The 15,413-nt window shown below is 33.0% G+C and overlaps 1 protein-coding gene across 1 annotated transcript in view; it reads right to left on the bottom strand.

Moving 5' to 3' along the window:
• Nucleotides 1–15,413, bottom strand: part of Lrp1b (low density lipoprotein receptor-related protein 1B) — a 1,500,426-nt gene that overhangs the window by 472,499 nt on the left and 1,012,514 nt on the right. The window contains exons 33-35 of the mRNA XM_013030060.1: nucleotides 10,155–10,295; nucleotides 5,323–5,448; nucleotides 3,288–3,419 (exon numbers count right to left, since the gene is read on the bottom strand). Of these exons, the coding sequence (XP_012885514.1) occupies nucleotides 3,288–3,419; nucleotides 5,323–5,448; nucleotides 10,155–10,295 (399 nt within the window). The remainder of the gene's footprint in view (nucleotides 1–3,287; nucleotides 3,420–5,322; nucleotides 5,449–10,154; nucleotides 10,296–15,413) is intronic.

Genomic DNA, 15,413 nt, shown 5'->3' with positions numbered 1-15,413 from the left:
GAACTTACAACTTTGGTGGGGGTGGGCAGGGAGAATTGGGGGCGGGGGGGAGGATGGGAAGGGATGGGAAGGGGAAACAAAGGAGGAGACTACAATGCTTGATAAGAAATGTACTCATTATCTTGCCCATGTAATTGTAACCCCTCTGTACACTATTTTCACAATAAAAAATAAATGATATATACAAACATGTACACTATATATACATACATATATACATGAATATATACATATGCATATATATTTGTATGTACATATGTATGGATATGTATCAGATATAAAATTAAGAAAACCGAACCTCATGAAAATTACATAACATACTTGAGATCACAAACCAAGGATATGAAAGCAATACAGCATTAGATTCTAAGTTTTCTTTTGTTGAATTCTGAACTGTACTCACTGTGTCTATTGCTAGTCTGCCTTTCTTTGGTTTAAAGATAGATTTGTATTTATATTTTGATTATTGTTAGAGATATTAATAGATTTTTGCACATTGCACTGGCCTATCTAGTGTATATGGTTAGTGTTTTCCTGTATTTAGTACTACAAGATTTTCAAAATATTTTCCTATGAATAAAAATTAAACACACAATAGATACAACATGAAAAATGAAAAATTTTAGTGAAAGTTGCAAGTTCTTCCTAAAGAAAACTTACTCTTATAAGACAATAATTCATGGTGTTACTAAGTATTGTTGCACAAGTAGTCTATGGTTCTTTAATAATAACATTATTTCTATTATTGTTATTATATTACACCTAACCATATCAGGGTCAAAATAAAATCTAAGAAAGTGAATTTGACTTATACAACAAATAGGTTTACCTTTAAGGAAAAAAAAAAGTATTTTCCCATGTATTAAGAACAAATTACTCTCTCCTTCCTTCCTTCCTTCCCTTTCTCCCTCCCTCCCTCCCTTCTTTCTTTCTTTCTTTCTTTTTTGTTGGTCATGGGGCTTGAACTCTGGGCCTGGGGACTGTCCCTGAGCTCTTCAACTAAGGTCAGCACTCTACCACTTGAGCCACAGCTCCACATCCTTCCTTCATATTTATTCATAGACATTTCTCAGATATTTTCAAAGATGAGTATGGAGTTTTGCCCTTAGGAGTTGTATTTTAGTAGTATACCAGTTTAAACTCAAGGCCTCCTATTTGCTAGGCAAAATATGCTCTACCACTTGAGGCATGCCCCTTGCTCCTTTTGGCTTGTTTACATTTCAGATAGATCTGTCAAATTCCTTCATGATAATCTCAGACACGGAACCATCTATCTCTGCCTATGAATACATATACAACATATCCCTCCATTGAATACATATGCAACACTCAATCCAGCTTGTTTTTGAGATGGGATCCATCTATCATATTCTTTCTGGGCAGGAGTTCATTACCACTTCCAGACAAAGGTTATTATAGAGTTTTTGAAAGAATAAAATACAAGGTATGAGACAAAAAAAGAAGAGACTACAAGGTAAGCAAATCTCTTTATATACATATAAAATTTAAGAAGGCCACAGTTTTTATTTATGTACATGATAAATATATGATGAAATTTTAAAGAACATATTTTATGTATATAAAATGCAGAATAGATTATGAATTTGTAATCAACTTCCTATGAATAATTAAAGATTATCTAAAATTATACTATGATTTTAGAAAATTATCATATTGTTTGTACTATGAACATTTATCTGAATTATTCTGGGAAAAGGCCCTTTTTACAATGTCAGAAGTTCGCTTCTATGTAATTCATATATGCGGAGGAATACATCTTACTTAAAAAAGATTATCTTCAAATAATTTTGAAATTCTTAATAATTATTTGCAGTCATAAACCATACTTATGTACATTTAAGCAAAATCTATTTCAGTTTGGAGAAAAAATGTGAATGGTATCTAAAACACCTCAACTGATTAGTACAGGTGATTTTTAATATGAACATTATTATTTTTAATATTATACACCAGTAAGTTACTTGCTTTGTAATATTAGATTACGTTTTTACAAGTATAGTAATACTGAGAATGTGTATGAAAATACACATTCAATAAGATAGCATTAGCTCAGGAAACTATTATTTGAAGTAAAAGGAGACATAGAAAGATTTGTTTGTATGAGTTTATTCTCTGAATGTAGAATAATAAATTTAAATAATGTGATAAAAATGATGACAGTGGCTCATTTCTGTAATCCTAGCTACTCAAGTGTCTGAAATCTGAATAGCAGGCTCAAAGCAAGATGAATCTAAGAGAAACTTATTTCAAAACCCTCAAAAAATAGATATGGAGGCATGGTTTAAGTGGTAGAGTGATACTTCTTAGTGAAAAAAGTAAGCAAAGCTCAAGGCCCAAGTTTTTGCCTTACTTTTGGCACAAAAATAAAAATATAGAAAAAAATTGTGCATATGTTTATGTTGTTTTTGAAGTTAGCAATTATTACAAAACATTTATATGTATTTATTCCACATTGTCTACTATGAATTTCTAGTTATTTACTGATTATCATATTTTATAATCACATTAAGACAGGTCTAGTTTGGTTTATTTTAGTTTGTTAAAGAGCAAAGGGTAAAACTCTCATGCCAAACTGACACATACAGTATTGATAAAATCACTTGAAATGGTTTTGTATTTATAATATTTATGTTATATTTGATTTATTGCCTATATTAAAATGATAATTACATACTTAAATATTTAAATGAATCTAATTTTAGTGACAATAATTCAAAGTTGTTTATATAGCTTTAAATACATAGAAATCATCATCTGAAAAAAGTAGAGAATTTTAGTAAGTCTAAATTAAGAGATTTCAATGTGATATATAGACATGTTTGTAATATACTTTGGTCAAGTTCATCCCGTTTCTATTACTGCTTTGTACTCTTTTCCCCTTTCCCTCTCTTTAAAGACATACTTTGCTGGGCTTTATTATGCTATGTTTAAAGACATGTGCTCTCTTTATGCATGTACATATAAATGTTGTTCTATCAAACCTATGTTCCTTGACATCCTCTCCTTTCTCCTTGTTCTTCTCATTTGTACTTGCTCCTCCCAAATGTCACCATTTACAACCATGTCATATTTTGTCTCATGTCTTTATTTCTGGCAATGCATAATGAGAATAGTTCATGATAAGGTTAAATTTTCATCTATAACTCATTTTCTTATTCTTTTATCTTGACTGTCAAAGTACAGAGAGAAGTTAAATTTCCATTGTGTTTAATAAATCAAGTAAACACTGTACATGAATCATTGTATATGAATAGAAAGCTATTTACCTGCGTGGAAATCTATTCCCACAGCAAATGAAGTTCCTGAGATTGGCATCAAGGCATCCATTTTGTCACTTGGTTCAAGAGGTATTCCTCTAATTCCTTCATGAACAGAGTACATAAGAAATGATTCTATACCTAAATTGGAGGGGAAACGGCATTACAAATATTAACTTTTGTTTCAATATCATACTTTTGCAACATCATAGATATGATATAAATCAAGCTCATAAATATGGGTTTAATATCAGAAAATGCCCATGTTAATGCTTACAAACCTAACATGGTTGAAAATAATTATATAATCAAAATGACTAGAGGTAAATGTTTCCACCATTTTCTAATCATGTGATTTGGGTGTGCTATTTGTTTAATTTCTATTCATCTCACTGTTCTCATTTATAAAATTTAGATGATTCAGTTGGGTACTGGTGGCACATGCCTGTAATCCTAGCTACTCAGAAGGCTGAAATCTGAAGATCACAGATCAAAACCAGCCCAGGCAGGAAAGCCTGTGAGACTCTTATCTCCATTTGCCCACCAGAAAACAGGAAATGGCACTGTGTTTCAAATGATACAGCACTCTCCTTGAGCCAAATAGCTCAAGGACAGCATCCAGGCCCAGAGTTCAAGCCCCACAACAAAACAAGGAAAAAATAAAAAGTGTAGATTATACAGATCTAGCTCATAATTTTATGACTGTCAAGAGAATTAATATTTTAAGATGCTTAATGGATAGCCTGGCAAAGAAAAATAACACCAAATATTTATATAAAATTAATTAAGTGGCAATAATGATGTATATATTTCTCAATTATTGACTTTATAATTTTATTGTCCAATTATTTTATATTATATTATATATAGTAAAATTTATATTGTAGAATGTATATGCTCATATATATCAAGAAAATATATAATATAAATATATGTTATAAGTACATATTATTTATTATATGTGTATGAATATATCATGATCAGTGGATATAAATGATCATGCATTGACTAAGGTTATTTTGAATTAATAGAACTAGAAACTCTGCTATTAGAAACAGTAGACAGATATCTTTGTATACAGTTATATTCCAGAATTCTCTTCTCCCTCTGCCGTGTTAAGCTAAGTCCTCACAAACTCTCCTGTTTCTCTAAAATAGTGACAAGTAACATACCTAACATCAGGTTACACACTGATCTCAATTCACTAAAAATAACTGTTTTTCCACTTCAAATTTTGCTTTTTCAGGTTGAATGTAGAAGCTATTAGATTTGAATACATGTTAAAACATAAACTGTAGTTAATTATCTTCAGTTTATTAAAATAAACAACAATACTTCAACATTATCAGCCACCATAAAGTTGTACATGTATTTAACTATGTTAAAACTGAATGTTAGCAAAATGACCTCCTTTCCCATAGCTTGGTCCACTCTTCCCTTCTCCATAGCTTAGCTTGCTCCCTACGGAGGCAACATTAGGCCTATGTAATAAAGGAAGTAAATAATCAACTTCCCACTCCCTTTACCTTGGAATGGCACTTCTCTGGGGCAGCTGCCACCATATAAGGTAGTAAGATCCCCTTAGAGTAACCTTCAGGTCTGGGCAGCTGCAGGACCCCTTATCTACTATTTGGACAGCAGCCACAAATTCTAGTCCACCATGATGAAGCCCCTGGCCCACACGTCCAAACCAGGGTCTCCAACTACTAGCCACTTCTAGCCTCTCCTCACCACCCTAGGTCATATAGGTCACTTGAGACAATAGCTGGTGCTTCTTCTCACTTCTCCCTTGTGAGGAGTCTTGCTGGCCCTCTTTCTTGCAATAAACCTTTCTTTGTTCTCTGTACATGCATGTCTGTGTGATTCTCTAGCAAAGTCTAATAATCTTTCATTTAATTTTTCAGTTGCCTTAGCAACAATTTTCCCCCTAAATTTTAACATATTTTGGTAGTCTAACATATTATACGATACCACATAATGAAGTAACTGAGCAAGAACTAAAGTTTTGTTTTTGGTTTTTGGTTTTTGTTTTTTGCATGCATACCTTGGCATGACATGCGGTTCTTTTGGAGGTAGTATCCCACAGTACACATACAAGTCCTGGTTGTTTCAGATGTTGGTAAGCAAAGCTGAGAGCATCCACCATTATTGAGGTGACAAGAATTACTGCCTGCAAAAAGAAATATATAATGTTTTTAAAGAAATGTAAAATTAAGGAAGATAATTTTATTCTATCAATGGGTGAAGAACTAGTTATTCATATGCAAATGCAACTGGTTCACATTGACTATAATCACATTTTATTTCCAAACATAGTGAAAAGTAGCAAATTATCAGTCAATTTTACCCTTCTAAAAAGTAAACAGAAACAGAAGACGCCCAGTTAAAGAAGTGCAAAAGACTTTGATTTGTTATGAATACTGTCATAAAGTTGAAATATTTTTAAATCAGAGAAATGAGGACATGTTTCTGTTTGATTCTTAAACTTCACTTTTCTCTGTATTTTTTTGCAAAAATATTTTATTCACAAATGTCACATAAATAGCTGTTAAATTACGTTACCAACTTAACTCAAAGATAATGCCACTAAAATAAAGTGGGTATATGTACTTAATTTATTTTAAAAGACAGAGAAATAAATGTTCCCATTTATAGGAACATAATTCTCTAAAAATGTATTAAAAACACACCCATAAGGGTGATCTTATTAATCGGTATGTTAATTCTTCTTATTCTTACACAGTAGCAATGACAAATATCAGTCTTGTAATCACTGGTAGGCATTCTATAAAGATGTTCCACTGAATTTACTAGGCCCTGTGTGCTAATTAAAGCAGCTAGCATGAAGATAGGTAATTTATAATCTTACCCAGAAAGTTCATTAAATGTCTCATCTTTAGAATTTTATTCTTCTAGGACATGCGATGCTATTTGGTGGATTTTTAAGATCTGATACAAAGTGCAGCAAATCCAGTGAGAATTAAAAGCATGGTGAAAGTTATACATCAATAGTGCTCTATGGAAAATTCAAAATACCAGTGTAGTACATTATTTCTCATCTTCTGAATTAAAGATAGTCTAGCAGGACTTCACTGTTCAATAGAAACTGTCATGAGTTGTGTCATTTTTGAAGCATAAGATTTTCTCAATTTGAGAGATTTGTTGTCAAAAGACCTCTGATATTCTCTGCTCATTTCCTGCTAATATTGAACTCCATCTTAAGCAACCTGAACCTTTTAAATGAATACATTCATCTCCTATATAAACTAATGAAGATTAATTGACTCATTCTCCCTCTTCCCAAGATGAATTAAGATGATATTTCAAATCTCTGATAGTTTTAATGATGAAACATTTATATCAGTAAGTGTGCAAAAATTCCATACTGAGCAAGCACATATTTTATTTTATAGAAAGCATGTTGGTGTAGGCTAAAACAATGTCATTCTATAGAGGCATAGGTTTAGAAACATATTTATTTTTAGTACCACCCAAGACTGAAAAATTGGAAAAAAGTCATTAATTGGTTATCTAATATCAAGTTTAGGGATTACCACGTAAGGAGGAGAAAGAAAAAAAATGAAATAAAACTAGGTTAAAGGACAGGATACAATTTTTTAAAAATAGAAGATTAATATATTTAAAACAATTAGAATGGGGGCTGGGAAGGTGGCTTGGTACAGTGCTCACCTTACATGCATGAGGTCCTAGGTTTGATTCCTCAGCACCACATAAGCAGAAAAAAAAGCCGGAAGTGGTGCTGTGGCTCAAGTGGTAGAGCACTAGCCTTGAGCTGAAGAGCTGAGGGGACAGCGCCTAGACCCAGAGTTCAGGCCCCATGACTGACCCCCCAAAAAAAAGTTATAATGTTTTAAATATTTAAACATTTTAAAGTCTTAATAGTTGAGAGGTTTTATTTTCCTTGATAGTACCAAAACTAATACAATTACAAAGCTAATAATATATTTTATTATATTTATTTGTTGATAAAAATAAAATTAGCACTTTAACAGTTATGTGGAACACTAACAATATATATATTTAAATAGTCTAAGAGGAAACAGTGGATTATATATATAAATAAATGGACTTAATTGTATTTTTATCTGTTTATATGTATATTGTGATTTTAATCATTATGTTGTGATTAACTTTATATTTGGAAATATTAATAATATTTTGTAATGCTATTATTATCCAACACTCATTCCTCAGATGACTGTTGGAGTTAAAAAGTCCACTTGACTAACAAGAAGTCTCAACTCTCCAGTGATCTCTGTCAAAAATGATAAATGAAGTAGCTAATTGTAGCTTGAAATCAAAAGAGATAGTAAAGGTAACACCTTAAAGACTCCTAAATTACTCATATTTCATACTAATGAAGCTTTAAAACTACTTGTGATGATTCTGCTAATGGGATTGTCATAAATACTGATGTTTTTATCAGCATATTCTATTCATAAAATGGCTTTTTCCCTGCATCTTAAGGTTGATGTATAATGCCATTTTTTCTTTTTTATTGTTTTGCTTACATTTTTAACATTTTTAGTAGCATGTATTAGTTGTAAAAAATGCTTTTTTATATTCATATAGGTATACAGCATATTTTGATCACATTTTTCTTTGTGACTATTCATCCTCCCCTTCCCCACTTCTAAAACCAATCTTAATAGGTTCCATTATTATATTTTTATAAAAGTACATCATTAATTTTTAAGTACTAGATATTCTCATGTGTTTGATGATACTTTTGTAGTGTACTTTTGTAGAGAATACCCAATTATACCATCAGGGTCAAATATTTAAGATAAAGAAAATTGTGCTAATGAGAGCAGAGTCAAGAATAATAAAGAGACATTAAATATTTCCTTACAAGTACTTCATTAAAACTATGCCTTGAAACATTCATTTATAGTTTCAAAGAATGTACATACTTGTTCATGTTTTTGAAAGGTTGTTCTGTATTTTTTAATTGCTCTGCTTAAATTGAAAATGTATTTTCTCACTCTGTCTCTGTCTAATATGTTTTTAGATAGAATCACATAAGCTTAGACTTAAACATCTCTCTATATATTTGTGTGTTATATTTTCCAACTTCTTCATAATCAATCTGAAGTGATTTACAAATTTCAATTTTGTTGTTTAACAAATATATTGAAAATCCATAAAAAGAGATTACTATATTTTATTTACTGAATACCAGTAGTTTATGTGGAATTATATCATATATTACATGTGAGTGAATGCTAGTAAAATTATGTATTTATTATGTATTTGCTATATCTTTGGGATTAAAACCAAGATCTCTTTCTAGTTAGCAAGTACTAAATCATTGAGCTTAACATCCAGTCTAACTCATTTTGTTGTTTTACAAAATATCATTATTGTAATGGTGATGTACAGAAGGGTTACAGTTACATAAAGATGGAAATGAGCACAGTTTTGTCTAACACTATTTCTTCCTCATTTTTTCTTGCTTTCCCTCACTCCCGACACCCTTCTCCCCACAAGTTGTAAAGTTCATTTCCAACATAGTCTTGTGAATATTGCAGTTGCATTGGTTCATCCTTTGCCTTACCCATTTGATACAGAAAATGTATTGTGGAGTGGTTAGTTACAATACTCCAACCATGAGGAAGTGGCGCTGTGGCTCAAGCGGTAGAGCACTCGCCTTGAGCTGAAAAGCGCAGGGACAGCGCCCAAGGCCAGAGTTCAAGCCCCACGACTGACAAACAAACAAACAAACAAACAAAAAACAATACTTCAATCATGATTCCAAAGTTAAAGCTTCAAAATGTCCAAAAAGGAATAGAGATTTGTGCACTAAAGATCTGGTGGTGGTAGCTTCTCAGGAATAAAACCTAGTAACCTTTTTTAAGCTAAGTCTTTAAATGATAATTTTCAGTTTAGTTTTCTTATTAACAAAAAACAAAAAAGTCCTTCTGTGCCTCAAACGTAAGGATTTCAGAACAAAATATAGCCTGTGCTCTCCACGGGACATGCTCACATGATAATGGTTTCAACTTCATGCCATTTGTGTGGGCAGACCCTCAGCTGGAATCACCAGAAAACCCTTCCTGTTTGAGGGTGTCACCTGCTTATGACATGGTCATTCCGTTCTTCTCTTTACCTTACAATTGTCTTCTTTGGCTTAAGCATCTTCATCTTTCACATGAAAATCTCTTCCTAGTGTCTAAAGAGATTTTTTTCCCTTCCCTAAGGCAAGTGAATATGTAGCCAGATTTTCATGGCAGAAGCTAAAATAAGGTAGTGAAATACAGGAAAGATTTCTTTGAGGGAGAGATTTTTACTAATATCATGGATCATGAAGCAAAAACTAAGAAAGGACTAGCAGGTGTGCAGCAGCCCTGGCTGTCATCTTTAATCCAATTGCCATTTGGGCAGCATGACAAGTCCACCTATGCAAACCATCTGTTAGTTCTCGCACTCCATTTCACTGCACAAGCAAAACAAAAAAGTGGCACACAGAGCCAAACAATGTCGTGGTTTGGGACATGAAATTGTTTCTACATTGTCCACTTGAAGTTCCACAATTCATCCAGTTTCCAAACTTAAACATACACTAAATGTATTTTCCTGGGATATTGTTTGTTATTCATAAACTATTTGGTCAAGTACTGGATAAAACTTCTTTGAAGATCTAACAAAGTAAGATGCCTAGGCAGTTCTGCCAATGTTGGAAAGCTCTTTATGGACCTTATATTAAAGATAGTTCTCCAATACTAAGCAGCAATTTTCTTTCCTTTTATTAAAAGCAAGAACAAGAACCTTGTGCTGTTAGGCATGAAAATAGCATAAAGAAAGAGGGTATTATATATTCAAACTATGGTATTAACTTACTATGGTGAAGCATACCTTTTTGTGCGTCTTTGTCATACACTTTCATGTGAACCACACCAGAAGTCTTATTTCGTAGGATGGTTGGATTCCTCCCATCTCTTTTGCTACAGGTTCCCAATTGTGCTAAGTTTTGATCTGCCCACCAGAGCTTCTTATCTACAAAACAAGAATATTTTTAATGAAGAAGAAAATCATTTTACTAATAAAATTGAAAGTTATTAATTGTTATGCTTCTTGACTTCTTTTGTTATATTTGTGACAAGTTTCTAATGGAAACACTGAAATAATTTTGATGTTTAACAAGGCAAATCACAGTGACTTTAATTGTTCAAAATTTTCTCTTCCATTTTCAATAAGACACTCTTCATTTATCTTTGGATTTTACTAAAAATTATATAGCATATAAATAGTACCTTGTTGTAAATAAAAGCCTTTTCCTAGCATGTAATAAGGAGTTTTACCTTTTATATACATAATTTTGCTTATCATAATTTTGTGGATTTATTATGGTTTTGGTCAAAAAGAGTCAAAGGTGATAATAAACTTTGAAAACAAAAAATACATTTCAAAGGTAAAATCTTTTAGTTCCATAGAACATTACACAGTATAGCTGATGCAGAACAGTTCTCAGTCAACCCTGCAGTATTGGTGGTTGTATTGTCATTGTATGATCTTCCCAGTGTTTCCTTAATTTTCTATGTTTCTCCAAATGAAAATGATGCTCCAAAAGCAAGGTACTGATAATCCTTCTAAAGTTATGATGACAGTTCAAGTCAAAAGAACTTAGGATGTACTAGAATTCACTTAAGAGCAAAAATATATTAGTTGAGGAAAGGCCCTGTTCAACTGGAGCACTTGTACATGGCCTTGATTACAAATCTCTCTCTCTCTCTCTCTGTCTCTCTCTCCCTCTCTCTCTCTCTCTCTCTCTCTCTCACACACACACACACGTACACTTACACACACATACATACACGCAAAAAATTTGTTGAAAGCAGCATGGAAGTTGGGTGGCCTAATAAGAAAATTCTCAGTATTGTACTAAACTCAACTCATTCTAAGTACTTAGAATTATTCCTCAATGGCTGCTACTTGTAAGCACATAAGCATAAATATCAAGGGTCTACTTGTGGATAGTAGTAACATACTATATTTATGATATTGCAAAATCCAACAAAATAGCTGGGCAGATATCACTTATTCAAGAAAAAGAAAGTGTTGAGTGGGTTTTTAGTTTTCAAACTAATTCAATATATCTCATTCATATATTTTAGCCCCAGTAACCACTGGGACATAGATTATTGAGAAAGGTTCAAATTCATAGCACTTGGAATCTTGGATACTTTGATCACTCTAATTGAAACCACCATTCAGGGAATCAGTATTCTCTTTAGCTTATCTTAATCCAGTGGGGATAGGGCATAAACTATGTGATGTTAAAATTAAAGGGAGCAACATGGATTGATGACTTATAAGATTGAACTCTGCGTAAATCCTCATATTTCACTTAACTAATACCTAAAGTAACATGGCTAAAAAAAAAAAGAAGAAGAAGAAGAAGAAGAAGGGACTGGGAAGGTGGCTCAGTGGTAGAGTGCTTGCCTTGCATGCTCGAGGCCCTGGGTTCGATTCCTCAGTACCAGGTAAGCAAAAAGAAAAAAGCCGGAAGTGGCGCTGTGGCTCAAGTGGTAGAGCACTAGCCTTGAGCTGAAGAGGTGAGGGACAGCGCCCAGGCCAAGAGTTCAGGCCCCACGACCAGACCCCCCCGCAAAAAAAAGAAGAAGAAGATGAATCATTGGATGTAGCCAACCTGGAAGTAGTTAACCAATAACATATATTCTTGTGGCTTAGTCAACATCATTCTTTAATCCTGATAAAGAAAACTAATTTTCAGAAAACTATAACAATTCCAGGCCTCCTGTGACTACCTCATGGGCAAAATAAATTACCCATTACCCAATTCTACCTGAAAATTTTAGGTGGACAGAGCTCTTAAAATTAGCACAAAATATGTCATGTGACAAATAAACATACTTAGGATAACAGGTTATAGTCTGAAAAAATGGTACAGTGTTGATAAATAAATACTAGAAAGAACTAAATCCTAATAATCACTTTCTTTAAGACTGTACCTAAAGCATCATTTGCTTGTGAAGAGCCTAATTTTACCTAGTAGAGTGGGGCAAGATGTATCTCAATAGTGACCAACAAAAAAAGACCACAAGTAAACTGGAAAAATAATTCCAGATTTCTGTACTCTGGTATAAAATATTTTTGATTACATCTATTTCTATTAAGAAAATTCAAATTTAATTTTTTTAAGTTCTACCTATGATGAATATATTCTTCCTCATGAAACTTCTCAATCTTCCTGTCTTACTAACTCACACCATTCATTATGGGCTTTCTCTGTTAACATTGGGCATTTCTACTATAAGGATATAGTTTGAGGGTATACTCCAGAGTTTTATTTGTTGAAATATAATCTGGATTTTGAGTTATAGAAGTAAGGAAGCTTAAACTGATGATGATGTTTAAAGGCAGGACATTTGGAAGGGGAGATGATATCCTAAATCTAAATATGGAGTACCCATGGATGACCTCTCAAGAAAGAAGACAGACTAAAAATATGCACATACTCACACATACATACATATGTATATGTGTATATATATATATATATGTATATATATTCCTTATATCATGTATTACAATGTCTTTTACCCGGTGAGGAGTCTGCCATTGTGAAAGCCATCGTTAGTTCAGCCTATCCACTCTGGTAAGCCTACTTTTGTTAAAAATTACCGTGAACATGTTATTTGCTATTATCAGCCCCAGAAAATGCACTAATCTGAGAATATGTTCCTTATAAAATACTATATTGTAAAAGGTAAGAAAGGGACAGATAACACAAGTAAGACAACTGCTTTATTTATAAAGGCTATGTTCCAGTGAGTGACACAGACATGAAGCATGTAAACCAACAGAAAAAGAATAAATGAAAATGAAAACATCATTAGTGCTAAAACAAAAATTGAGACTGTTGCATTATTTATGTATTTCCCCTCCTTTATCTACACATCACCAACCTGTTCCCTTCAGCAATGTTTTTCACATTACTACACAATGACAACTCCTTCTCAATTTGAATCTAGTCCTCTGCAGACAGAATCACAATGCTCTATATTGCATTGTTGCCTTTTCTCTTTAATTCACTTGCACTAATTTGACTCCTTATCTGAAGATGAAAGCTCCTGAGAACAAGGATCATGCATTGTACTTCTTTGTATTCTTTACAGTGCTTTGCATTCTTTTGAACTGAACATGATGTAGATAATCCCTAAGTGCCTGTGAAATCATTGGGGGAATAAAAATCCCTAAAAAATATCTTCCATTATAATTCACAACTTAGAAAGCATTTGAATAAGGTCACATCTCCTGTTCTCCTGGATATTAACTATACTAAATGCCACTTTTGAAATATTGTCTTTTACATAGGTCCCTCAAACATGATACATTTTATTTTAGATTATAATTTTCACTTAGTATCATACTAGGAAATCTAGTTTTTAGAGTCACACAACTATGGATATAAGTATGTAAGAAATTTCAGAAGTTATCAAAATTCAAAAGGAAAGTAAATCACACATAAGTCATATACCTAGGTATGGTACAAATCCTCTCCAGATTATTATGTTAACTTCTAGTCATAGACTTAGAGCAGTTAGAGATAAGGTCCTTAAGAATGCAATGATCATGAAATGCCAGTATAACAGGAACCTATATAAGAAGAGGAAATACGGACACAAATACATATGCAATGAAAACAGAAGATGGTTTCCTATAAGGTAAGAACCCTACCTCAAAAGAAAATAGGTAGACACCATAATCTCAGACTTGTCACACACACAAAAAAATCTATGAAAACAATGTACTCTGAGACACTATTCTTACTCTGAAGCTTTGTGCTGGCAATCCTAGCAAAGTATTACATTTCCTAGTCGAAATGCCAGAGGACTTCAAAATATAGGAAAAGAAAAACCAACATAAATATAAACTGAGTGCATCATGTAGCCTGTAGTATCTTCAGAAAGAAAGAATAACACTTACTAAGGATACTAAGTTCATGGCCTTTTGATACCCTCTCAATATAAGAAAATAATATTGCCTCATTTACTAACCATAAATGAGATGTGATGTGGATTATCCTTCTTGTTCAAAGTTAGCTGATACAAACAAAAACTTAGATGACCTTGTAATGCCACACAAAAAGAATGTGTCATTAACTCTCACTTGACTTCATTTGAATCTCAGCACAAAATATCCTTTCATTCTACCTAATAAATGATTCTTTGTCTGTATAATATGAACTCAATTTGATGAATATAAAGTTTAAATGTATGATATCTAGTGTTCATTAGCAACTTGATTTGATTGCCGTGACCTAAGAGGCTAGTGGATAATACTGCTTATATCTCTGCAAGGGTGTCTCCAAAGAGGATTATCAAAATGGCAAGAATCATAAATTTAAAAATTTTGGTCAAGAACAAAAAGAATAGTGAGAGCTATAGATAGCATGAAGACAAGATGCTAGAAGATTGCTATTTCTCACAGAAGGCACTAATGGGTAGGAGTGGCTGGGCTTGTTTTTTGTTTTGTTTTGTTTTGTTTTGTTTTTCTTTTTTTGTCAAAAGTGGGGCTTGAACTCTGGGCTTGGGTGCTGTCCCTGTGCATTTTAGCTCAAGGCAAGTGCTCTACTGCTTAAGCCATTGCACCACTTCCAGTTTTCTAGTGATTTATTGGAGATAAGAGTCTCATGGACTTTCCTGCCCAGGCTGGCTCTGAACTGCGATCCTCAGCCTCTTGAGTAGCTATTATTACAGGCATGAACCACCAGTGCCCAGCTGTTTGTTTTTAATAACAATATTTTGGATAATTCAGAGGTCACAGAAAAACTACATGTTGATGACAGTACCCAAACAATGATTCAAAGTTCTTCACAGAGACCCATTTCTTAAAGGTATCATAGTACCTTTTGACACTGCCACATTCTATAAATGTAGAAATTAAAACACAGTATAAAAGTAGAAAATAAACATAAATAATAAATATCTTGGAAAGAGAATAGCAATTATACGCTAAAGGAATTAACAGAAAGGTAACAAAATAGGGCTGGGAAGGTGGCTCAGTGGTAGAGTGCATGCCTTGCATGCCTGAGGCCCTGGGTTCGATTCCTCAGCACCACATAAGCAAAAAGAAAAAAGCCGGAAGTGG

Source organism: Dipodomys ordii, unplaced genomic scaffold (genome assembly GCF_000151885.1).
Source record: "Dipodomys ordii isolate 6190 unplaced genomic scaffold, Dord_2.0 Scaffold126, whole genome shotgun sequence".
Classification (NCBI taxonomy): domain Eukaryota; kingdom Metazoa; phylum Chordata; class Mammalia; order Rodentia; family Heteromyidae; genus Dipodomys; species Dipodomys ordii.
Note: the sequence above shows the minus strand (reverse complement) of the source record. Positions and strands in the feature narration are given on the sequence as shown.